Here is a 26,021-nt window from a genome sequence, read left to right on the forward strand (position 1 = left end):
TCAATCCGTTCATCCAACTTGCAGTCCTTCTCATCCACACAAGTAGAAAGCATTTCATACCTTGTTGGACAAAGTCAGGGGCTGAGGCTCCTCCATCATACATGCCTGTTCCCCTTATCTGCCTGGCTCGCAGCCACACCTTCCTGTCCCTATACGCTGACCAACTCTAAAGTTCTGCCTAACCTAAGGGGTGTGACTGCCTCCTGGAACAGAGTGTCCAGATAACCCTTCCTCTGCCTGATGCTCCACAATGTCTGCAACTCAGACTCCAGCTCAGCAACCTGAACCAAAGTTACACAAGCTGCAGACATTTACTGCAGATATGGTTGGCTGGGATTGTAGTGCATTCTACAGGCTGCAGTCATTGCACATCAATCCTGCCATGCCTGTTTAATTAGTCAATTAAATATTAATAATTAATTTATACAGTAAAAGTAGTAGAAAGTTGCACTCACCTAGCAGAGACAAGGAAAGAAACTCGCCAACTACTGGAGGCTGAAAAAAAGCAGAAAAAGGTGGACCTCTTTGCTCCTCTGCACCGGATTCCCACCTGAACCAAATTCCCAATGACTGACTCAATCTGTGTGTCGCTTAGGTGTAGTCTCATGTCTGTGCATTCATCCGAAAATCCCCCAACCATGGTTATGTTTTACTCTGTCCCTTAAGTGGACACCTTCTTCAGGAATGAGTCCAAAGGTATTCTCAGTTCCCTTTTCCTTTTCCAGCTGGATAACTCTTATTCCTCATCTAGCTTTCAAGGTGAGGGACAATTTGGAGATCCCTCCCTTGAGCCAAAGATGGTGAATCATCCGGCTTTGTTTAAACCCTCATGAGTTTGGGCCCTTCAACCTGAGTGTGAATTCTTGTCTGCAGCCTGCATAGTGAGCAGTAGAGCCTTGCTGCCCCCACTCCCTTTCTCCCTCGTGCGGCCCCACCTTGTGTGGCTCTCTCTCCACACACACTCACACACTCTCTCTCTCTCCCTCTCTCTCTCTCTTTTTCTCTCCTCCCCCCACTCCCTCTCTCAGCTCCCTTTCCTCCCCCTCTCTCTCCGCTCCCCTCGCCCCTCTCTCTCTCCGCTCCCCTCCCCCCTCTCTCTCCGCTCCCCTCCCCCCTCTCTCTCCGCTCCCCTCCCCCTCTCTCTCCGCTCCCCTCCCCCCTCTCTCTCCGCTCCCCTCCCCCCTCTCTCTCCGCTCCCCTCCCCCTCTCTCTCCGCTCCCCTCCCCTCTCTCTCCGCTCCCCTCCCCCCTCGCTCTCCGCTCCCCTCCCCCCTCTCTCTCCACTCCCCTCCCCCTCTCTCTCCGCTCCCCTCCCCCCTCTCTCTCCGCTCCCCTCCCCCTCTTTCTCCGCTCGCCTCCCCCCTCTCTCTCCGCTCGCCTCCCCCCTCTCTCTCCGCTCGCCTCCCCCCTCTCTCTCCGCTCGCCTCCCCCCTCTCTCTCCGCTCCCCTCCCCCCTCTCTCTCCGCTCCCCTCCCCCCTCTCTCTCCGCTCCCCTCCCCCCTCTCTCTCCGCTCCCCTCCCCCCTCTCTCTCCGCTCCCCTCCCCCCTCTCTCTCCGCTCCCCTCCCCCCTCTCTCTCCGCTCCCCTCCCCCCTCTCTCTCCGCTCCCCTCCCCCCTCTCTCTCCACTCCCCTCCCCCCTCTCTCTCCGCTCCCCTCCCCCCTCTCTCTCCGCTCCCCTCCCCCCTCTCTCTCCGCTCCCCTCCCCCCTCTCTCTCCGCTCCCCTCCCCCCTCTCTCTCCGCTCCCCTCAGTCCCCCTCCACTCTCTCTCGCTCTGCAGCCCCCCCCACCCCCACTCCCATTCTTGCAGACTGACCCTGTCTGTGAGGTTCAGTGATATTGTTAGGAAGACAGAAACACTAATTAGCTATGCTCCACACCCCCAACTCTGTAATCTTGGAATTGACAGTTTAAAGTAGAACTGTTTACATAATCTGACATTCCTAACTCTTCACTGTGATTTGAAGGCTAACAGTCTATCTACTGTCAACACAGCTGCTCTGGTCATTGCTTACAGGAATATCTTGCACCTTCCTCCCAGTTAAACAACCTGGGCCTCTTTTTAACCTTGAACAACCAAGCCGTCCAAGCTTCTTGTCAGTATAATTCAGAACAGGTTACATGATCTACTTCATTCCTCCATTTTACCCTCAATTAAAGACAAGAGTCCCGAAACACAATCTCATAAACCTCATACTTGCAGCAATTTTGAAGGGGAAGGTCATGCTTGTATTATTTGAAGAAGTAATAGAAAGATAGATTAGGTTAATACAGTAGATATAATACCTCTAGATTTCCAAAAAGCCTTGGATAGGTAACCACATAGTAGATACATGACTAAGATTAGAACATACAAATTAGGTGTGGGAATAGGTCACTTGGCCACAGAGGCTGCTCCGCCATTCAATAAGAACATGGCTGATCTAATTTTAACCTCAACCTCACATTCCTGCCCACCCCTGATAACTTCTCTCTCCCTTGCTTATCAAGAATCTATCTACTTCTGCCTAAAAGATATTCAAAGACTCTGCCCCAATCACCTTTTGAGGAAGAAAATTCCAAAGTGTCTCAACCCTCAGAGAAACAATGTTTCCTCATCTGTCTTAAATTATGTGACCTCTTCTTTTTAGACAGTGGCCCCTAGTTCTAGATGCTCCTACAAAAGGAAACATCCTTTCCACATTCATCCTGTCAAGTACCCTCAGGATCTTATGTTTCAATCAAGTCTCCTCTTATTCTCCTAACAAGCCTAGCCTGTCCAATCTTTACTCATAAGACAATCTGCCCATTCCAGGTATTAATCTAGCAAACTTTCTCATAAATGTATTGGAAGCAGTTCAATCTTTCCTTAAATAAGGTGACCAATACTATACACAGTACTCCACATGTGGTCTCACCAATGCCCTGTGTGACTGAAACATAACCTCTCTACTCTTGTATTCAATTCCCCTGTAAGAAACTGTAACATTCTATTAGCTTTGCTAATTATTTGCTGCACCTGCATACTAACCTTTTGTGATTCATGCACCAGATCCCTCTGCATCTCAGCTCTGCAATCTCTCACCATTTAGATAATTAGCTTTTTTATTCGTCCTGCCAATATGGACATTTTCACATTTTCCCACATGATACTCCATTTGCCAGATCTTTGCCCACTCACTTAACCTATCTATGTCACTTTGTAGTCTCCTTATGTCCTTTTCACAGCTTACTTTCCTACCTATCTTTGTGTCACCAGCACATTTAGCAACCATACCATCAGCCCCTTCATCCAAACCATTTATATAAATTGTAAAGAGTTGAGGCCCCAGCACTGATCCCTGTGGCACACCACTCATTACATCCTGCCAACCAGAAAATGATCTGTTTATGCCTACTCTGTTTCTTGTTAGCCAATCTTTTATCAATGCCAATATTTTACCCCCTACACCATGAGCTTTTATTTTCCACAATAACCTTTGATGAGGCACTTTTTCAAATGCCTTCTGAAAATCTAATTACAGTACATCTGCCATATTCCCTTTGTCTACACCACCTGTTATTTCTTCAAAGAACTCCAATAAATTGTTTATACATGATTTCTCTTTCACAAAACCATATTAACTCTCCCTGACTACCTTGAATTTATCTAAGTGCCCTGTTATAACATCTTTAATAATAGCTTCTAACATGTTCCCTATGATGGTTAAAACATGCGGAGTCAGGGACAAGTGGCAGAATGGATACCAAACTGGCTTCAAAACAGAAAATAAAGTAGGGGTTGAAATTAGTTATTCAGATTAGCAAATGGTGGAATGTGGTGTTTAACAAGGTTGGGATCACTGATCACCATTTGCCTAAACGATTTGTGCTTGGAAACCTGAAGTACAATTTCAGAATTTGCGAATGACAGAAAATTGGGGGTTATACTTAATATAGAGGAGAACTGCAATTAAAAATATAGGAAGATATTAATAAACTTGGAAAATGTGTGCGCATTTGCCAAATGAGTTTCAAAATGGTAAAGTGTGATGCAGTACATTTTTGGTAGGAAAATGCAGAAACCAAATACTCCTTGGAAAATAAGTGTCTGAGATCTGGGGGCAAAGGTACACTCTTCAATAAGGGTAGTGACGGGAAACAAACAAAACTCAGATTAGGGATAAAATTGAAAAGCAGACAAGTTATCTTAAATCTGTCTAGAACCTTGGTTAGAGAATATTTGAAGTAACGTGACCAGTCCTTCTCTCCATATTTATAAAAAGTGTATTGAAGCACTGGAGAAAGTGCAAAAAAAATTTCCTAGAGTGTTAACAACTGAGTTTATACGCATCAGGAAATACTTTTTTTACCCTCTGAGAGAAAACCTTAGTGGTGACATCATTCAAATTTTGAAATTGTTTAATAGGGTAGACTTGGAGAACATGTACCGATTTCTAGGCGAGACCAGAACTCCAGGCCATGAATATGATACTCACTAAAAAAAAGTTCAGAAGTTCAGGAAGAACTTATTTTCCCAGAGAGTAGTGAAAATGTGGAACTCACTACAATGAAGTGTAGTTGAGATGAATGGCGCAGATGCATTTAGAGGGAAGTTAGGTAAGCGAATGCAGGAGAAAGAAATAGAAGGGTGTGTTGACTAGGTTAGATATAGTGGGGTGGGAGAAGGCTCATGTGTAGCATAAATACTGGCATGGACCTATTGGGCCGAATAGTCTGTTTCTGAACTGTGAATACTTTGTATTGTTACATTGACTGACTAGCCTGGTGGATTAAAGCCATCATTATGTATGTAACACATTTCTGCTTGCATATTGGTGATTTAATCATTCAGATCTAATTTTACAGGAGAACACTAACATTGCAGTAACAAAACAAATGCTGAACTGTAGATTTTGTCTTTTATGTATTAACTGCGCCAACAGAACAGAATTGAACTAGAGCTGGTTCAATGTGACAACAAGTTACTATGAAATATACGGCATGCCTTTTTAATGAGGATGACTATTCAGTCCAAATTAAAGATCAATTAAAATAAAAAGAAATTGGAAATAGACAGCGAACTAAAACATCTGAAAGAGGGAAGCAGATTAACAGTTCAAGTCAGATTCTCTCATTATTTTCAGTTTCTTTTTAAATTTGGCTTTGCAGATCTGTGGTAATTTTTTCCATGATTATTGCAATGCTTTGAAAGTGTTCTTTTTCTAAATTATTTTTGGCTCTGTTCATACAATATAGTTATGAATATGCCTAACAGTTGTTATGCCAAAGTACAATAAGTAAACTGAGGACATCTTGTCATCTGAGCTATCTAATGTGCAGAGCTACATCAATCCAAAAAACAGCTTGCATTATATTCAATCTTTCAACATGGCAAAATATCATAAAGCACTTAAAATAAATCCTTACTCACAATACTATTGTCCGTAGCATTGAGATGCAGGTGGATCGCAGAATTTGTAGTGAGTAGATCTTGTAAATTAGATGAGGTCAAAAGCCGACACCAGAATTCAGGGAAATTTCCAGTGGGAGCCCTAAACAAAGGGAACAGTGAAGGTATGTGGGGCAAGTTGGCTGTGGTAGATTGGGAAAACACATTAAAAGGTATGCCGGTAGACAGGCAATGGCTAGCATTTAAAGAGTTAATACATGGTTTATAACATGTATACATTCCTTTGAGGCACAAAAACCCAACAGGAAAAGTGTTCCAACCATGGCTAACAAAAGAAGTTAAAGATTGTATTAGATCGATGGAAGAGGCTTATAAAGTTGCTAAAAAAAAGTAAGTTAGCCTGAAGATTGGGAGCATTTTAGAATTCAGCAAAAGAGGACCTGGAAAATATAATATGAAAGTATACTAGCAAGAAACATATAGATGGATTGTAAGAGCTTCTATGGGTATGTATAAAGGAAAATATTAGCAATGCCAAATGTGGGTGTATTACAGACAGAGACAGGAGAATTTATAATGGGGAATAAGGAAATGGCAGAGAAACTAAACAAATACTGTGTGTTTGCCTTCATGGAGGAAGATGCAAGACACCTCAGAAATATGAGAACTAAGGGACTAGTGAGAATAAGAAACTGAAATAAATTAGTGTTAGTAAAAATATAACACTGGAGAAATTAATGGGACTGAAAGTTGATAAATCCCCTGGCCCTGATTACTTCCATCCCAGAGCATTGAAAGAGGTGACTGTAGAGATAGTGGATACATTGGTGGTTATCTTCCAAAATTCTGTTGATTCTGGAATAGTTCCTGGAGATTGGAAGGAGGGAGATATTAAAGACATCATGGGATATGGGGATGGTGCGGGAAAATGACATTGAGGTAGTTCAGCCGTGATATAGTTGAATGAGGAAGTTAGCTCGACCTACTTCCTAAGTTCCGAAAGGACAGTGGAGGACATTGCATTTTCTATGTTGCATTTAACTTCCAATAAAATAACAGGCCAATGTGATTGGATTTTCAAATCACTATCCGATGAGATCTCTCACACCCAAGATTCCAATGATGGGTCACTCTATGCTGGGTTACTCTATGCATTACAGGCAGAGACAGGAGAATTTATAATGGTGGGGGGGAATGTTTGCCCTACATAAATAAGGATGCCTTATGTTAAAACAGATAATATCTCGCACATCAAAAATTTGAACATATACGTAAAGCTGTCTGAAATGGTTAGGGTTCACTGTTTACATATATAAGATGAAGTACAGATTATTAAAGGTCAAGTAACTTTCTGAAAGAAAACCCAGGCTTTCTGCCTGTTAACTCATTTAAGGCCATTGCTGTTGGCTGGAAAGTTTTGGATCTTAAATAATGGTCAAAAATCACAGGTTTTCAGGAACAGTGAAATTCAGTGGAATCATTCTTAAGCAGCTGGAGAGATTTTCTAATTCTTATGCCAAATATTCACTTCCCTTTGTTCCTTTTTCCTCACCAGCAACTGGGAAGATATAAATTGTGGCCTAATGGTAATCTGAATAGCTCAGTAAAATATGAAAAAGCAATTATGAGTGTCGCCTTTGGTAGCTGAGACCATACCATTCACTAATGACAGAGCACTAGACTATGAAATAGGGATAGAGTAACAACGCTGCTGTTTCATTACTTCAACCACTGTAAGTGGGTAGAGGTAATGTTTTTGCTGCGTTTTTTTAGTCTGTCTCAACAATGTATCTCAAAAACTAATGGACAGATTTCAACAAAAGTTGGTACACAGGGTATGGCCCAAGGAAGAACAAAATAGTTTAAGTTGAAGATGTGGACCCGGACCCTGGAATTTTTTTTAAAGGCTCCTTTAATATTGGGAGATGGGGCATATTTTTTTAAAAGAATAACGCGTTATTTTATTTAGTATATTGTTTGATTTTGAATGTTGTGGATTGTCTCAGCTGCTGTGGAGGAATTTGTCACAGCTGTTAAAATGTGAGCAGAGTTTTCAGTGCAGTTGTTGCATGTGGATTGGCCTGAAGCCTCCTCAGTGGTGAAAAGTTTTAATAATTATTTCTTTCACAGCCCATCAACCAGGCAGGGAAAAAAAATCTCAAGGAAGAGCTGTGTAATTGTAATAATGTTGAGTTAACACACTGGGATGGGGTATGCGCTCGACTGAGTGCCCTCTTCTCAACTATGACTGCAGGAATGCAATCTAACATTTCCTCCAGAGTTTTGATCTTCAAATCCTTTACCAAACGCCCAAGCTTAGTTACTGGCACCCACTCCTTATCTTCAGCCTTTCCACCACGGCCCCTGCCACATCCCACGTAGTTTGGAATATGTACCATTACTGTGATAAAACTACTACCCACAAACTAGTCCTATTTGCTGTACTATAAATTTATGATTCTAGGGATCTAACTGCTTCATCAGAGAATGGCACCTCGTGCAAGGATGTACAGAACCAGGAAACAACTTCACTAGCGTTCAATGTTGTTTTTGGTAATAATATATTCATGACTGCATGATGTGAGCAAAATGGCTATTGCAATAAGGAGCAATATCCTTGTCGAGTGTGACATTGTGATATCCCTGATTACAATTTGCTCAAAAATATGCAATTAAAATCTTGACATTACACTACGTGTCAATTTTCAATTATTCCATGGTGGATAGCACCATGACGCACAAGATCCTCATGCTTTTGTTTAATTAAGTTTTGTGACATTTTTTCCACCAGCCTTAATCAAGTACATTCAGCCAGTCTTAGTGTCTCGCTCAGATCAGTATTCTCGCCGGAAAACAGTTGAAGAAATAAAGCAAAGAGCTCTGTCTAATGGCAGATGGCCACAGGTGAATTTTTATTTTGTTTAAGTTTATGCCAATGCTTAAGTTTACTAAGTTGCTATGTGTGTGTATATGTGATGTGAAGAAATATATAAAATAAATTGGAAATACACGACTGGTTGGGCAATGTTTAGAAAAGAAAGCTAGGTGAATTTTGCATGTGAAATACCAAGATATGTTTCTCTATTCTAGGAATCAGTTTTTCTTTTTAATATTGGGTATTAGAAGCTTGATATTTTCTTTCAACATCTTATGGAAGCACGTTATAAGATATGCTCTTCATGAGCATAAGATGCAGTTACTACAACTTTAAGCTGCTAGAAAATGGTTTCATTGAAATAAGTTGCAATACAAGTCCAGAGTTGGGAACTAACCTAACTTCTTTAAAGGCAGGTTGTCTCACACTGGTTTGGTTTAACGCCATATGAAAAGTATCTCTAGTGCAGTGTCAAAAGTGCTCTTAGAAATTTATTTTTTAACTACCTACATAGTTGGTTTTAAATTTTTTTTCAAAACATTTAAATTTTGGTTGCCATGGGGACAGCAGCATTGCATGATTGCATTTCTGATCAAGGATAGATGTCCGCAGCTTTAACTTACAATTTATCTTTACAGAAATTACCTGGCTTGCTGTGTATTTCCATTATTTGCTGTTTATATTGCAGATTTTCTCTGTAAACAAGAGACTGCCTGGCTGAAAATCATTCTACAACTGCAGGTCTCAGACTGCTGCATTAAATATATCCCTCAAGCACCATATTGAATTCCTGGAACATTTGACTTTAGATTTCAAGAAGTCTATAGTATTTGTTTTAAATTATTTGGACACCAAGATTATTCAGACTTTGTTTGGATTTCACTATTTAAAATCAACAATATGTTGGATCACAGAATATGTTGACCTTTTGGTGCTGTAAAGGAAGTGTTACTATTTGGTTAAATGATATAACCAAGTAGAGGGAGTTACAGAAATGGGGATGAGGAGTTTCTTTAAAAATCTGAAGAAGTTTCGAAACGTTAACTCCGTTTCTCTCTCCACAACTGATGCCGGACCTGTTGAGTTTTTCCAGCGTCGTCTGATTTTATTTCAGATTTCCAGCATCTGCAGTATTTTGCTTTTTTCTTTAAAAATCACTTCATTTTCTATGTTTGATAGTCTCATCAGAAGGCTTTAGAAGAACATCTTTACTGCAGCAGTCAGTATATGTAAATTATATTGAAGGTGTTCAGTTTTTGAACATTGATTATAGATAGAAAATGTAACATCTTAGACTTCTTCCAAAGATAAGCACTGAGTCCCCTGGGCAAATCATTGATCCAGTTGAACTAGAATGTGCCTTTACCTGCCCAACAGTTGGGTAGCTTCCAATGAACTAGAGGTCAGACTGAGAATCCTCTTTTATTGTAGTATGGCTCACTGGATACATATTTGACCTTCCTTGATGTTGAAAAGTAGATAATACTTTGCTAGACCATGGCTTAGGTTAAAGTTTGCCAAAGAGATTTATTGAACTGGACTGAAGGAGTGGCACACTAAAGTTGCAATAAATACAAGTTTAACATTCCTATCTTGGAATATAAAAAATGCCAATCATAGTGACTGTGTTGAACTGCAGTGCAAATTGGCCCAGACTAAGGTCCCTGAATATTGATCTTTACACAGGTTTACTTTGCTGACTGACTACAGTGTCCTTTGAGCTAATTATCTCTCTGGCTATAGGCAGACTACTTAATTGGAGAAGTATAGATTGAGAACAATTATATTTTCTAAAAAAGTAGAACTGAAGAAATTGTCTCAAACTCTAAACACAAATAAAACCTGCTAGGTGCTTGCATTTGAATTGAATGCAGGTTTGCTTCCTCCCTTTGATATCTGGCCAGACACACCATCTATATTCTGGATTTATTTTATTAAAACAAGCTGTACTCTTTTTTGATGAACCTCTTTTTTAAAACACTATATATATAATGTGACAAAGAACGATGACATAAAATGTTTCATTTTTGTCACATTTGGCTGTAAGATGTATAAGTTTATAACTCGGTGAAAAAGTTCCTTAGTAATTATGAACAACACAGATGTACTTCTGTGCCCTTGGTCATTCTCCCAAATTAGACATCTGCTGTAAGTACCAAAGAGCCCTAGGTTTGGCATGTTTAAATATTATATATAGCATGACCAAATGTAGAGCAGGGCTCCCTCTGCTTTGCTCTCTTAATCTTGGGTATCTTTTGCTTTATCTGTGTGTTGTCCTTCTCCCAATAACAAATGTATTCAAACCTCTCTGAGATGAGCAGATCAGAGTTCTAAGTTTATATCTACAAGGAACTGGTTCCTGTGTAAAATGAATTTGAGCAACAACCCAAGAATGGAAATTGGTATGGCCATCTGTTTTTGACTAAATTTAAATCTGCTCCCTAGAGGCCAGGATGCTAAATTACTGGACCATCCTTCTCCTAAACTGTTACCTTTTTGTTGAAGGATGCTTCAGTTTTATTGTGAAGTATCCTGCTAACCGTTTTTTTGATGTGTACTTTGGAAACGTTTTCAACTTACCATATGCTTAACATTTTTTTTGAAATATTGAATACACATATATAATAGTGAGTACCACATATGTGATTGTGGTACTTTCATTTTTAAAGAGCTGGTTGTTAAAGAAATGATGTATACATTCAGTTGAATGGTTCATGATCTTAATTCTAGGTAATGATATTTCCAGAGGGTACGTGTACTAATAGATCCTGTTTGATCACCTTCAAACCTGGTAAGGCTATAATTTCATTTTCATCAATACAGTTTTAGTAAAGCATAATGGGTAAATACAATATTTAAAATGTGACTACTTGAACTGTGAATCACTCAGCAGTATCATTTTTGGATAGAGACTGGAGAGGATGTTTCAATTTGTTTAACACTAGACTGAAGTATTACTGATTACAATTCTGTCACTATTGGTAGAAAAAATTGAGATGAATAATTAAGAGTACCACATCGGCATAAATTAATACATATTAACTTGAGTTTTTTTGGAAACGTATTTTGCATGTTAACATAAAACTGAACTCATTTTATAAATCCTAAATCGGAAGTCTTTTTGTTTATGAAGTCCACAGTTTATCTATATTTGGTGATGCTCTTGGCTTGAAGCGGTTTTGTAAATACTAGTGTTTCCTGGCAGTTTTATTTTGTGGAGCTACTTCAAGAAGCAGTGGTGTCTTAGGAACTCCGAAGCTGTAAAAACCACCCGCTTTCTATTTCAGAGCAGTTTAACAGCAAGTGGAACTGAAAGACTCAATGCACAAATTCGTATGCTTCTACCTAAAGATAAAATTCCTGTTTGTGACCTCCTTATTTACCCACTGAAACATAAGCTGGAATTTTCTGTCCCCATTGGCGTGGGCATCATGGCGGGCGTGAGCGGACAACATGGCAGGAAGGCCAAAAATCGGTTTAACGACATTGTGAAACCAGTTTACGATCTTCCACTCCAACCGTCAATGGCGGGCCATGTTTCCCACCACCGGACGTCAGGAACGTCATTTTAATACATCTGCATATCATTATAGACCCTGCTGGCCAAAATCATCCTCCAAATGTGGATCATCTGGGCACCATGCCGACATGTTTCACAGCAGCATTTAAAAGGCGTGTGCGTGCAAATGGCGAGCTAAACTTCAAGGGAAACTTGGAGGTGAGTGCACACTAATGTTGCGCAGTGCTCGCGAGGGATGCCCATTGGACTTAAAGGTGAGGCATTGCGCATTCAGGCGAGGGCAGAGGCAAGTTGCTTTTTCCCAGCTGTCTGACGGTGCCAGGGTAAGGGCTGCACTGCAGTTGGGGTGAATTGTGGGGACAGGGCAGCACACTGAGAGGCGAGTTCAGGGGTGAAAGGGCTGCACTGAGGTTGGGGGGGGCTGGAAGGTCTGCAGTGCATCTGAGGTGAGTTGGAGGGGCAAGGCAGCCTGTCTTGACAGTAGTGCACAAGCATATGCCAGGGGGTGGGGAGGGAAGTAGCCACGCATTAGGGAAACCTTATATAAAGTGGCCATTCCTCCGCAGCTGAGACAGTCCAGGCGCAGCCACATTGACGCTTGGAGTCAGGCCTCTAACTCAACTGCCCAGTCAAACAACGCAGAGGTATGAAAGTGCTACCAAATGCTCCAGAGCTTTTCACCCCTCAGACACAGACTGTAAGCTAATGAGTGTTTTAGTGGACTGCAGAACAATTGGGCAAGTTGTACAGTCTCCTTGTGAAATCTGGCCATGGAGCAGTCATTTGGTGGAGGCGCTCACAACCCCTTGCAATGTCATCATTCAGGTTTGGACCAGTCTCCCCCATGGTTCAAATTAACAGTGCAGCCTTGCAGTGCGGGTTAGGAGAATGCCTGAAACTGAGCTGAGAGCACAGCATGCAGTCCAATGGGCAAAACTGCCGCCAATTAGTCAGGTGGAGTGGGGCAAAGGTGGGTGGGGTTTCGAGCCGCCATGTAGTGCCTTAAACTCTGGCCATCCAAGTGGTGGCCAGCACTCTCTGGGATGAGTTAACGAGCCTTCAGACTTAACCAAGAGAAGTTCTTAGTACACTCATGTTAACCCACGCTTGATTCTGCAGGAGGAGTACAAGAGGAGCATGCAGCCAGGTGACCTAGCTGGATGCCTCATGGCTTACAGGGAGCAGAGAGGAAGGAGAAGAGAGTGACGGAGGTGCCTGGCTGGACAGGGGGAAGAGCAGCACCCTCAAGAAGAAGGGGCAGCTGGGGATGCATGTGCCACTGAAGAGCCACAGTGAGCCGTTGCTGGCCGGCCGCCGAGCTAGACCCAGGGTCTATAGACGCCGCCTCTCATTCATGCAGATGACCGAGAACCAGCATCATCAAAGACTGTGCTTGTCCAGGGAACTGGTCAGTCGCACCTGCCACCTGCTGCAGGATTGGCACCACAAGGACATTGAGGGCATCCACTGCCAGTGGCTATGAAAGTGACCGCGGCACTCAATTTTTATGCCAGTGGCTCCTTCCAGGTGACCTCTGTGGGATATCACAAGCCTGCATACACAAATGCATCCAGGATGTCACGGACGCCATAATCACGAAGGCACAACTTTGTGCATTTCACCCGGGATCAGGAAAGCCAGGAAGCAAAAGTGCTTGTATTTGCACAATCTCAGGTTTCCCACAGGTGCACATGCCATCGACTGCACTCATGTGGCGCTCAGATCTCCATGCAGCAAGTGGTCAACTACGTCAACTGCAAGGGCTTCCACTCACTGAATGTTCAGCTGGTGTGCGACCATCACAACTGCATCCTACAGGTCTGCGCACAGTTTCCAGGGAGTGTGCATGACTCCTGCATTCTCAATAGGTCTCGGTTCCCTGACATCTTCCAGGGTCCACAGATGCTGCAGGGCTGGCTCCTCGGGGACTAGGGCTACCCACAGGGGACGTGGCTGATGACGCCCATGCAGCAGACAGAAGGTACGAGGCTCATGCTGCAACCCGCACCTTGGTGAAGCAAACAGTCGGGATGTTGAAAATGAGGTTCCGGTACCTGGACCGGTCTGGTGGAGCCCTGCAATACAGTCCACGCATCGTTGTCGCCTGGTGCGCCCTTCACAACCTGGAGCTGGAACAAGGAGAGGAGCTGGCTGAGGAAGAGATGGAGGAGCTATACATCTCTGATATGAAGGATGTCCACGGGGATGAAGGTGAGGAGCTCCTCAAAGGCAATGAGGCCATCGCACTGGCCAAATGAGGCAGGCACACTCGGGTGGCCTTGATAGCTGCTAGATTCCTGGAGGATGATGACGACATGCAGTAAGGAGACTCCATACATCCTCACGTTTCATCTGTTAAGATTTGACTCCTGTCTGGCTGATGGCAGCGCAGATACCTTCTGTGATAAGGCTCCTCTCATGGACATGTAGGGAATATGGGCATCCACTGCATTCCAGTAGGATGATGAGGATATGCAGTGGGTTCACTCCATAGATTGTCACATAACTTATGTAAATGTCTCAACTCCTGTCTGACTGATGGCAGATGGCTTGTGCTTTGTGAACAGGGTCATATCATGGCGATGCAGCAGGGAAGCTTTCACTTCTCCTGATCCCATGGCATCCTTTGTGAGCTGAACCTTTCAGGACCCCACTGTCACTGGATACAGATGCTGATGAGACAGGGTCATCTGCACCTCAGCGGTGCTGAGAGAGCACAGAGAATGGCGGAACTTTGTACTACTGGCCTAGGAGATTCTGACAGCAGTGATGAGCCCCATCGAGGTGCAGGCGTGACTGATGTGACTAGTGACTGTGAAGACGCACCATCAGTGTGCTGGGAAGGTTGCACAAAGCACAAAGACACCTGCCTTTATCTTGTGCAGGGACCAAGGTTTCACATCTGAGTGACACAAACACTGCTCATCATAACAAGGAGTCATAGGCAAGGAGATATTCTGGGGAGTTTGTTTACAATAGTGAGCATTATGTATAAGTGATTAATGCCCGTGCCCAAGCTGTTCAACTACATCTTCTAAACCTTCCTAACCCTGCCACTACGACTTGATCTTCCCCAGACACCCACAGCGGAGTGGAGGCAGACTTCTCACTGCTACACCCTTTCTGTGATGACTTTGACGGGTGTCCTTTGGAGGGCCAAGACCTGGAGGGCTCTGGCCTGCTTATGGGGTCCTGCTGTGTAGCAGTGGGCACCTTCCTTGGCGTGTGGAGCTGGAGCTGCTGGAGTCTTGAGAAGGGGGAGTTCTGATGGGCTGGCTACTCCTGAAGTCACCAGGGTGGAGGCCCCAGGGTGTGCACCTGCAGATCCACCTCCCTATGGGTGCCTGAGGGCCCCTGGCTGACTCCTTAAGGAGAAGGGGAAGCTGGAGAGAGATCGAGCTGCCCCACACTCCTCTCACGTTGACACAGTTGGAGGCCAGCTATGGCATCAGCGATGCAGCTCAGCTCATGCAGCAGTGCAGGAGTGAAGTCCTGGACCAAGGTCTCTGGTGACTACCATCCTACCAGTGTTGGCCTTTGTGCATTGGCGTGCTGGCACTATCACCTCTGACTGAAGGCAGACGGACTCCTCTATCATGCCTTGCAACCTGAGGAGAGCAGTGGACATGACATCCCTTCCTGATGTTCCCGAGCTTGCCTTGCAGCTGCAGCAACTGAAGTATGACCGAGTCCAGAGGTTCGTCATCTGACTCGGATTCAACAGATTTCTGGTCTCTAGCAGTCCTCTGAATGCCGGAAACTTGGGAAGTCTCGACCGCCGCCTGCTGTGGATCAGACAGTGTGGTGTGCTGATCAGATTGTGACCCCGAGGCTACTATAAAGCTAGGTCCTGCCGAGTTGTGTGTCTCTGCGCTGGTTGAGGGTGTGGGTGAGCACTGTGACAGGTCTTCAATGAGGGTGTCATAACATTCTTTTTCTGAGGTGTCTTCGGGACTTGAGTGAAGGACCTGGGCTGTGGATCCCCTCGGCTGTCTTCCAGTTGTGCTTGCAAAAGCAAGGAGAGATAATTAGTGCATGATAGGGGGACTGCAGAACAGAGGAAGTGACTTACAGCATGGTTGTCTGATGGATGTTGCACTGCTAAATCCTTAGCACCGCCGGTCTCATCGTCAGCACAGGAACGGTCCAGATCATCTCTGGCCAGCTGGATGACTCTATTTTCAAAGTTCGTGAGGACCTTGATTTCAGGCATTCTTCCACCAGTCTGCGACCTCTCCATTTTCTTGTGTGCCTTCTTGCCCTGCATAAATACAGATGGAGACTGTGGAAGCAGGACACCTGCCAGGCCAGATGATAAGAATGCCTAGCATACGTGGGTGGTGTGATGCCATGGGCAGGATGAGGACATGATCTGCAGGGCAAATGAAGATGTGTGTGAGAGAATGAATGGTGATGGCCCTTGAATTGGCAGTAAATGAGGTCCCTGCGGATGTGTGATAGGTTTGAGAGTGAGAGAGTTGAGAGTGATGACGAGAGTGACTTACTCTGGTGGAACGGAGGAGATCATTCATCCTCTTTCGGCACTGGACTTCTGTCCTCTTTTGCAGGACGTTGGTGCTGAGCACCACTCTCACTGCCCCCCATGCTGGATTGGTGACCTTGCTTGCTGGCCTTTGCCCGGAGCGGGAGTAGAGGACATCACAGTGGGCCTCCACTACATTTAGTAGGCGCTCGAGGGAGGCGTCGCTAAATCTGGGTTCAGCATATTTCCCTTTGGCAGCCACCAGTTCCCAGCAGCTTCCTTCCTTGAAGAGTACTAGCTCTTTGCAGGGGCAACCTTTAAATATGGTGCCCGGTTTACTGAAGGCCCGAGGTGATGGCAGGGCAGGCGAATCAGAGGACGCCCCACCAGTGACCCAGTGTGCTTCTCGGGAATTCATAATTAATTAGGCGGGAATGGGTCAATACAGTGTGAAAACTTGTCATTGCGGCCAGCTGGTAAAACATCCTTTTTCCTGCCCGCTACCACAGTTAGTGCAAATCTGGGATGATTCCACCTATAGGAACAGGTTCTGGCCATTCAGCCCCTGGAGTCTATTCCACTGTTTAATTAGTTCTGTATCTTAAATCCATCTGTTCACCTTAGTTCCATATTCCTTAACACCCACATCAAAGAAAAAACCATTAATCTCAGTTTTGAAATTATTAATGAACCTAGCCTCAGTGACTTTCCAGAGAAAATCTTTCCTGATATCACTACTGAATGGTCTAGCCCCTAGTATTAATGCCTCTTCGTTCTGCCTACCCTCTTAAATCCTTTAATAATTTTAAGCTCAGTTTGATCACCTCTTAATCTTCCAAATTTAAGGGAATATAAATCTAGTCTATTCTTGAATTGAACCTTTTCATCCCTAGTATCATTCTGGTGAATCTGCTGCAGTCCCCCTCTGAGGCCGGTATACCCTTCCTGAGGTGCAGAGCCCAGAACTGCATGCAGACTAGGTGCCTTCTTAGAAGAGCTTTATACAACTGTAGGATGGCTTCTATCCCTTTGTTTTCCAGCCTCCTTGAGATGAAGGCCAAGATCCTATTAGCCTGTCCACTGGTTTTTTCCACTTCTGATGAAAGGTTGTAAAACTGAAATTTTAACTGTTTATAAATTTCCACAGATTGTGCGCAATCTGAGTGTTCCCAGCATCATTTTCTGTTTTATTTGATTTCCAGCATCTGCAGTACCTTGCACCATCCCCCCTCCACTGCAAGACGGCACCTGTGGTGTCACTTATGCTCAATGTGAGTGCTGCCCACCAGTGTCTTGTGCATCCCACAGTTCTACCCCTGCCTCTTAAGTTATTTGGGTTGTCAGACCCTGAGCTAGTGCCTGTGACAGTGGTAGCAGCTGATGCAGTGCCATCTTCCTCGCTGTCCTCTTTTTCTAGGGAGCATAGTGGCTTTCCCTGTCATCTTCCATTTCCTCCTGGGGAGCAAGATGGACTTTGCTCTTAGGAGCCTGCAATGATAAAGTTAGAAGGCCTAGTGTGTGTGGGTGAGGAGATCGTATAGTTTTCCTGGTGTGACACCATTTTAATGCCCTAGACTTTACATGACCCCAGAGTGAAAATTTGGGAGATACGAGAATTGTTGAGGGGGGTGGGGAGGGAGGTGAGTGACCTTCAGCTGCTGAGTGGGGTGAAGGGTTGGTGGGCTTCACCTAATACCGGTATAATTTTTTTCCTTCTAAGCAACAATTTTTTGCAAAAATATACTTTATTCATAAAATATCTAAAAGAACATTACAAAACATTTCAAAATGGTCAGCCTAGTGCAATGATATTTGAACTATCTACAGAGATCATGTTGCACTCTGAGGTGCTTCAATACAATTGTGATGCATGTAATATTTACTGTATATATTCAGTGAGAGTCATACAGCCAGAGGGGTTTCTACACAATCCCCAGCCCCTCAGTACACTATGGCTGAAAGGTCTTAGACAGCAACCTTCCCCATTATGCCTCTGCGGCAGCTGCACCAAGCTTCAGTGCATTTCTCCACACGTAGTCCTGAACCTTGGAATGTGCCAGTCTGCAACATGCAGTCGAGGACAACTCTTTGCACTGGAAGACCAACAAGTTTCGGGCAGACCAAAGAGCACCTTTCACTGAGTTGATGATCCTTCAGCAGCAGTTGATGTTTGTCTCAGCGTGTGTCCCTGGGAACAGCCCGTAGAGCGCAGAGTCCTGCGTCACGGAACTGCTTGGGATGAACCTCGACAAAAGCCACTGCATATCCCTCCAGACCTTCTTTGCAAAGGCACGTTTCACAAGGAGGTGAACAAATGGTCTCTTCCCCACCACAGCCACCTCAAGGGCAACGTGCGGAGGGGGTGAGACTCCAGGCGTCTAGGAAGGATCTGACGGGCAGGGCCATTCTCACCACTAGCCAAGCTATGTATTGGTGCTTGAGGCATTCTGCCAAATGATTTTGACAGTCTGCTCAGGGAACCATTTGACAGGATCTACCATCTGCCTACCCTGCAGGGTCTCTAGGATGTTACGTGCAGACGACTGCTTGATGGGCTTGTGGTCAAAGATATTTCTCTGCATAAATTTTTCCATAAGGGATAGGTGGTCTAACTACTTGAAGCGTTCTGCGGCAGTGTGGCCAGACATCCTTTGCAACACCAGAATATGCTTCACATACAACGATCAAAAATGTTAACTTTTGTAATTAAAAGATATAGCCATTCTCTTTTTCCAGTTTTTCCAGGTAATTCTGTTTTTGTTTTGGATTTCCAGCATCCGCAGTAGTTTTTTGTTTTTATGCTGCCAGACCTGCTGAGTTTTTCCAGGTAATTCTGTTTTTGTTTAGCCATTCTCTTTGCACTTTACAGTACACTTTTTTTGTAATGCTTGGCTGTAATTAGGAAGTTTAATCCCATATACTTGACTTAATCACTAGAACTCTGCAACTGCTCATTTAAAACCTAACCTGCCCCCACCCATAAGTTCTGAATAAACTGCACGCTTTGTAAACCTAGTTTGACTAAACCACATGCCTTTTTTTGCAGCAGGAATCGAGCCTTGAAGATCTGTTAGGCCACACCCTCCAATTGGGGAAAAAAACAAGGTTTTAAAAGGGCCTTGCAGCTGAGCTCCACATTGCTGCTTTAAAACTCGTGACCCCAGTTTGAGAAGCCCTGAGGTTAAAGATTCCATGGCACTATTTTGAAGAAGAGCCAGAGGTTTTATCTTCAGTGTCCTGAACAATCTTTATACCTCGGTCAAGATAATAAAAAGATTATTTGATCGTTATTACATTGCTGTTTGAGAGCTTGTTTTATGCAAATTGTCTGCCACGTTTCTTGCATTACAACAATGATTACAAAAAAAAGTACTTCATTGGCTGTAAAGTACTTTGAGGTTTGGGTGCTGAGATAGTGATAAGTGCTACAGAAATGCAAGTCCATCTGTCTTTTCTTATATGGGTGGAAGAGCCATGAGGTGTGTCTGAAGTGAGAGTATTGCTGATGAGTGAGGGAGGTGGTGGCATAGTGGTATTCACTGGACTAGTATTCCAGAGACCCAGGGTAATACTCTGGGACCCCGGGTTTGAATCGCACCACGGCTGATGGTGAAATTTTGAATTTAATAAAAATCTGGAAGTCTGATGATGATTGCCGATTGTTGTAAAAACCCATCTGATTCATTAATGTCCTTTAGGGAAGGAAATCTGCCGTCCTTACCTGGTCTGGCCAAATGCGACTCTAGACCTACAGCATGTGGTTGACTCTTGACTGAACAAGGGATGGGCAATAAATGCTGGCCTAGTCAGCGATGCCCACATCCCATGAACGAATAAAACCAAAAGCCTAATTGATGCCAGTTTATAGTTAAATGTAGCATGACATTTATGTGGTGTGGTTATTGAGAAGTGTGTTTGAGATGGGACCTTACCTTGACCTATCTTTTGTGTTATTGGAACCACATCGTGGGGGAGGTGCTCCTGGCTGGGTTGGGAGGAGCACTTTCTCTATGGCCTCCTTCACCCCATGTGGCTACAGGACTTCCCTCACTGGTACTGCTGTACCTTCTCTACTAAAACCTCCAGTATTTCCCCATAGAACCTGTGAGCCCACTTCATCAGCCCCTGAGCCATCCTGGCAAGTTCTGTCCTGTTCCTCAAACAGCAATCCAAACTTTCAAAGTGTGTGCATGGAGGCTAAGCCTATAGGCCTGTTTTCACACATCCAGGCATGTTTAAATTATGGTAATCAACAGTTAACCCCAATATTGCAGGCTAAATCCAGACTTTTAAATAAGCATGTTTTATTAGTACACCACCACTTGACACCTATTTCCATCCTTTTCTTGAAGTAACCTCCACTAATTTTACAAGAGTAGTAGGTTTAAAATGAAATATCATGACACCATGCATAAGTTTCTTCATTGTGCTTGTGAAATTGATGTTGGTATTATGCTTGTACATGTGAATTAATTTGTAATGTGAGTGGGTAACATCAAGTGAATATGTAATAAAGGCCTTAAGCAAGTGAGATTAGGCTTTTTTTTTCATTCGTTCATGGGATGTGGTGTTGTTGGCTGGGCCAGTATTTATTGCCCATCCTTAATTCCCCTTGACAAGGTGGTGGTGAGCTGACTTCTTGAACCGCTGCAGTCCATGGTGTAGGTACACCCACAGTGCTGTTAAGGAGGGAGTTCCAGGATTTCGACCCAGTGACAGTGAAGGAACAGTGATATATTTACAAGTCAGGATGCTGAGTGGCTTGGAGGGGAACTTCCAGGTGATGGTGTTCCCATGTGTCTGCTGCTCTTGCCCTCCTAGATGGTTGCGGTCGTGGGTTTGGAAGGTGTTGGTTAAGGAGGCTTGCTGAGTTCCTGCAGTGCACCTTGTCGATGGTACACACAGCTGCCACTGTGCATTGTTGGTGGGCAAGTGAATGTTTGTGGACGGGGTGCCAGTCAAGCGAGCTGCTTTGTCCTGATTGGTGTCCAGCTTCTTGAGTGTTGTTGGAGCTGCACTCATACAGGCAATTGGAGAGTATTCCATCACACTCCTGACTTGTGCCTTGTAGATGGTAGACAGGCTTTCTAGTCAGGAGGTGAGTACTCACTGCAGGATTCCTAGCCTCTGACCTGCACTTGCAGCCACAGTATTTGGTTTCTGGCCAAAATTCCATTTCATTTAGAAATTTTCTCCATTAATGTAAATTGGTAGTTTGTTAGAGGCACTCGTGCAGGAACGTGCACTTGTGGCAATTTTATCTATGATATTTACTTTGTGATAACCTGTACATAGATAAGGGCTTTATTGTTGACTCTAGTTATTCAAGCTGCACTTAGTAGCTATTCGTGGCCTATTGACTTAATTCTTTGATTAAATATGAATGGGCGAAGAGTGGATTTGTTTTTCAAATGAGCTGCTATGTATTGGCATTTCACAATGTTTTCAGTAAGCCGCAGCTTAGTGTAGTAATATAGTAATGAGGCTGTCAAAAATGTCCAGTTGAACTAAAAAATATCATTCTTGATTTGTATATTCAGTTGACAAATACAAGACTACATTAATTTCATTACATGAAATTAAAACTTTGGTCAATTTTGGCATACATGCAAATCCTTGGGAATCAAATATCTTTAAATCTTAATATTATCTGTATTTGTTGTATTTGCCATAATTACTTTCTACATTTCTATCCTGATTCTCAAACAGTAGTCAACGTTAATACTCATATACATAACTGAGTTTGAACCTCTATTTATCACTTTATTATGTAAAACTTGAAAGCTAAGATATCATGTTTTGATAGGTTCAGCTAACCATATATGGAAGTTATCACATGCCACTTAGAAGGTAAAAGTCAATAATCGGGCTAACTGTTCAAAAAGGGGAAGAGTGATAAACTGGGTGACCACAGGTCAGTCAATCTAATGCTGGTGGTGGGGGAGCTTTGAGAAAATAATCTGGGACAAAATCATTTGGCACTTGGAAAAAATATAGGTTAATAAATAAAACCCAGCATGGATGTATTAAAGGCAAATTGAATTTGACCACCTTGATAATAATACGGTTGGTGTATATATGGACCTTCAAAAGGCATTTGAATAAGTACTACGTATTAGACTTGTTAGCAAAATTGAACCCCAGTGGATTAAAGAGGCCGTGACTGCATGTGTATGAAAGGGGCAGAATGCAAGAGTAGCGGTGAGCAGTTAATTTCAGACTGAAGGGAAGGGTATGGTGTTGTCTGCCAAGGATCAGTATTGGGCCCAGTGTTCTTTTTGATAAATATTAATAACTCGGATTTGGATATACAGAGCTTAATTTCTAAATTCGACACAAAACTCTAAATGTGGTAATCAGAAAGAAGGTTAGGATTGGACTTCAGGAGGATTAAAAATAAATAAATGCTGGAAATACTCAGCAGGTCAAGCAACACATGGAGAGCGAAACAGTTAATGTTTCAGGTTGATCTTTCATCAGACCTAACTGATGAAAGGTCATCATACTAAAATATTAACTCTCTTTTTCTCTTCACATATGTTGCTTGACTTACTATTTCTGTCTCAGATTTCCAGCATCTGCAGCATTTTGCTTTTGCGTTGAGAATACAATCTAGTAATTTTAGGCAAAGACAAGGCAGATGAAATTTAACACAATTGTGAAGTGTGATGCCTTTTGGTAGAAAGAATAATGTGGGGTGATATAAACTAAGTGGTACAATTCCAAAGTGGAGGGTGGGTGCAGGAACACACAAACTTGGCGGTATACGTAGTCAAGTGTTAGGACAAGTTGAGGAGGTTTTTAAAAAGGCATATGGGTTCCTTGGTTTTATAAAGGAGGCAGAGAGCACAAAAGCTAGAAAGTTATGCCTAAACTTTTATAAATCATCAGTTAGGCCTCACTGGAGCATTGTGTCCAGTTGTGGGCACCACAGTTTTGGAAGAATGTCAAGGCTAAGGGGGCACAGAAACCATTTACTAGAATGGTATCAGGGCTGAAAAACTTCAGTTATTTTGAGACTCGAGAAACTTGGGTTGCTGTCCTTAGAGCAGAGAAGGTTATGGGGAGATTTGATAGTTATTCAAAATCATGAAGAGTAATTGAGGAGAATCTGTTTCCAGTGGCAGAATGGTCAGTCATCAGAGGATATTGATTTAAGGTAATTGCCAGAAGAGCCAGAGGTGACATGAAAATGTGTCTTACACTGTGAGTTGTTATGGTTTGGAATGCAGTGCCTGAAAGGATGGTAGAAACAGATTCAGTAATAAGTTTTAAAAGGAAATTAGATAAGTAATAGAAGAGGGATGCTTGCAGAGCTATGGGGAAAGAGCAGGGACTCATTGGATAGCTTTTTTAAAGAGCCGGATGGGTTGAATAGCCTCCTTATGTGCAGCATGGCTTGATGATAGAGTCCCTTTTGTTCATTGAAACTGTGGTTTCTGTGGAAGTTCATGCAGATCAAGCAGCGTTATTCAAGTTTAGTTTTGAGGAGTTGAGAAGTAGGCTGCATCACTCCAGCTGTGGTGCTAATGTCTAGTCAAAAAGTCTGTCCCCACACTTGAATAATGGTCAATTAAATTAGGTACTGGAAGGCAATTGTACCTTTGATAATTTCCCAGTAAAGAGTGAGTCTTTTCAGGAATAGTGGGAGAAAAAGTAATTGACCGATCAGAGAGGGAAAAAAACTATATTAATTTTTTTCATATTTTCCCTTCAGGTGCATTCATTCCTGGAGTTCCTGTGCAACCTGTAGTCTTGCGTTACCCCAATAAAATGGTGAGTGCTTTTTAAAGTGTGTGAAAATCTGAATTTTTAATCCATGTTACATTTTTCATGATTGCATTTTTATTATCTAGTTAAATTGTTTACATCAAATCATTGTTCAATTGCATCTGCTTTAAATAAGGTTTTACTAACTGAAATCTGTTGTGCTTTAGTATTTTTCTGAGCCCAGAAAAAATCCTCTGTGATTCTAAGACTTCTATGGACTAGTATTGCCTCGTTCATACTGAGAAACTGTTGTGTGCGCCCACATAAAAAATGTTGACGTAACATTGCAAAATAGATATGTCAAAAATATCCTAATCCTATGTTCAAGAAAGCCCCAGAGAAAGCACTATTTTATTATTGTTCCCCCCAACTATGGGCTCTTTGCTAATTGTATTGGTCCTCTGATTCCCAAAAGTTTAGGACCAAATCTGCCGTCTTTCTACAGAGGCAGGTGAATAAACAGAAGATGAAACATTAATTCAGTATATTTAGCCTTTGTTTCCTTTTTCATGTTTCCCAGGAGCCCAAGATTCCAACAGTAGCCACAAACTTCCAGAAAATATACTACATATTTCTTTTCAAAGGAAGCATACAGAATAAAGAAAAGCTAGGCACTATGGTAGTACCACAGTAACCCCTAGGTGGCCAAATAGTAAATAAAGCCATCAATAACAAAGTATCAGTGTACAAAAGGAAAGGCTAAATTGAATTTTTGCATTGGCTTGGTCATGCAGTAGATCCTTTAGCAATTACCCATCAAAACAAAATAACTACTTCCATAAATGAGAAAACAACACATGGTTCTAATATGGTTTTAATATGGTTCAAAGTACAATTGCTCAGTCACATTTTTTGCATAAGATGCTTGTTGCCAAAATCAAATACACCACTTCCTACACTTTCCTCAGATCCATGAATCAATAATATTCAGAACAAGATCAATAAGCCTAATTATTCCATTCAAGCCCAGTCATAATAACATTATCAGCCAAAGTAGACAAACCTCAGGGAAATAGAGTTAGAACACAATCAAGAGAGAAGACATTTCTACTTCAGTTATTTGGTAATTCACAATCAAAGGGATTCTGATTGGTTTACTTTCCTTAAGACAGTTGGTTTACTTTCCTTAAGACAGGAGCTCAAGGCAGATATATTACCACATACCATCCCTGTAGTGCGACAGGCAACTGGTAGTCAGCCGTAGACCTATAAGTTGCTTATTGCCATGTTGCCATACAAGAATGCCATTGGAGATTCCTTGGCTTCTGTTTCAAAGACAAAGCTATTCAAGCAAATTACTCCCCTATGGCTTTTTCTCAGTGCACAAGGCCTTTGACTGTGTATTTGAATAGTCGCAATGAACAGCAGGATGCTGTAACTCCATCTGTACATGAGGGGCTATTATTTTCAAGTTCTAGGTTTGATATTTTATGTGTTGAACTTTGGGGCATCATAAGACATGAGATCCTGGATTGTCTTGTTTTCCTTTTATGGAATCATATTTTGCAGCACAGGAAACTATGCATTCAATCACTCAGTCCAATTCATCTGCCCTCTATTTAAGCCCTTTTTAAAATGATCTATTTCCCTTTAAAAAGCTGTATTGGATTCTGCTGTTTACTGTTTCTTGTAGAGCATTCCATATCCCAACAATCTCCTGCATACGTAAAAGAAGTAAATACCCTAACATCTCCCGTCATTGTTTTGGTAATTATAAATGTGAACCCTCTAGTTGTAAATTCCCTGACCAATGGAGATTTTTTTTTCCTATATCTTATCAAAACTCAATACATCAGATTGTCTCTTAACCTTCAGGTCTAGTGGAGAAAAAAGCTCCAGTCCTGGTATCTTAGTAAATCTAAACCATTTGGAGTTCATATTCTTCCCAAAAATAGACACAGTAATCTAGTTTCAACCTTACTTTTGATTTCTATATGTTTAGCATAGCTTCAACCCATAATTATTAATCAATTATATTTGATCTGGAAGTCTGGAAAGCCCACA

General features: G+C 42.7%; 1 protein-coding gene across 2 annotated transcripts in view; it reads left to right on the forward strand.

Annotated features, from left to right (window-relative positions):
* Positions 1–26,021, forward strand: part of LOC144678970 (lysophosphatidylcholine acyltransferase 1) — a 207,426-nt gene that overhangs the window by 111,877 nt on the left and 69,528 nt on the right. For both annotated transcript variants that reach the window (XM_078539111.1, XM_078539112.1), the window contains exons 4-6: positions 8,161–8,273; positions 10,975–11,035; positions 23,965–24,023. In XM_078539111.1, the coding sequence (XP_078395237.1) occupies positions 8,161–8,273; positions 10,975–11,035; positions 23,965–24,023 (233 nt within the window). The remainder of the gene's footprint in view (positions 1–8,160; positions 8,274–10,974; positions 11,036–23,964; positions 24,024–26,021) is intronic.

This window comes from Cetorhinus maximus, chromosome 3, assembly GCF_964194155.1.
Source record: "Cetorhinus maximus chromosome 3, sCetMax3.hap1.1, whole genome shotgun sequence".
In the NCBI taxonomy this organism is placed as follows: Eukaryota; Metazoa; Chordata; class Chondrichthyes; order Lamniformes; family Cetorhinidae; genus Cetorhinus; species Cetorhinus maximus.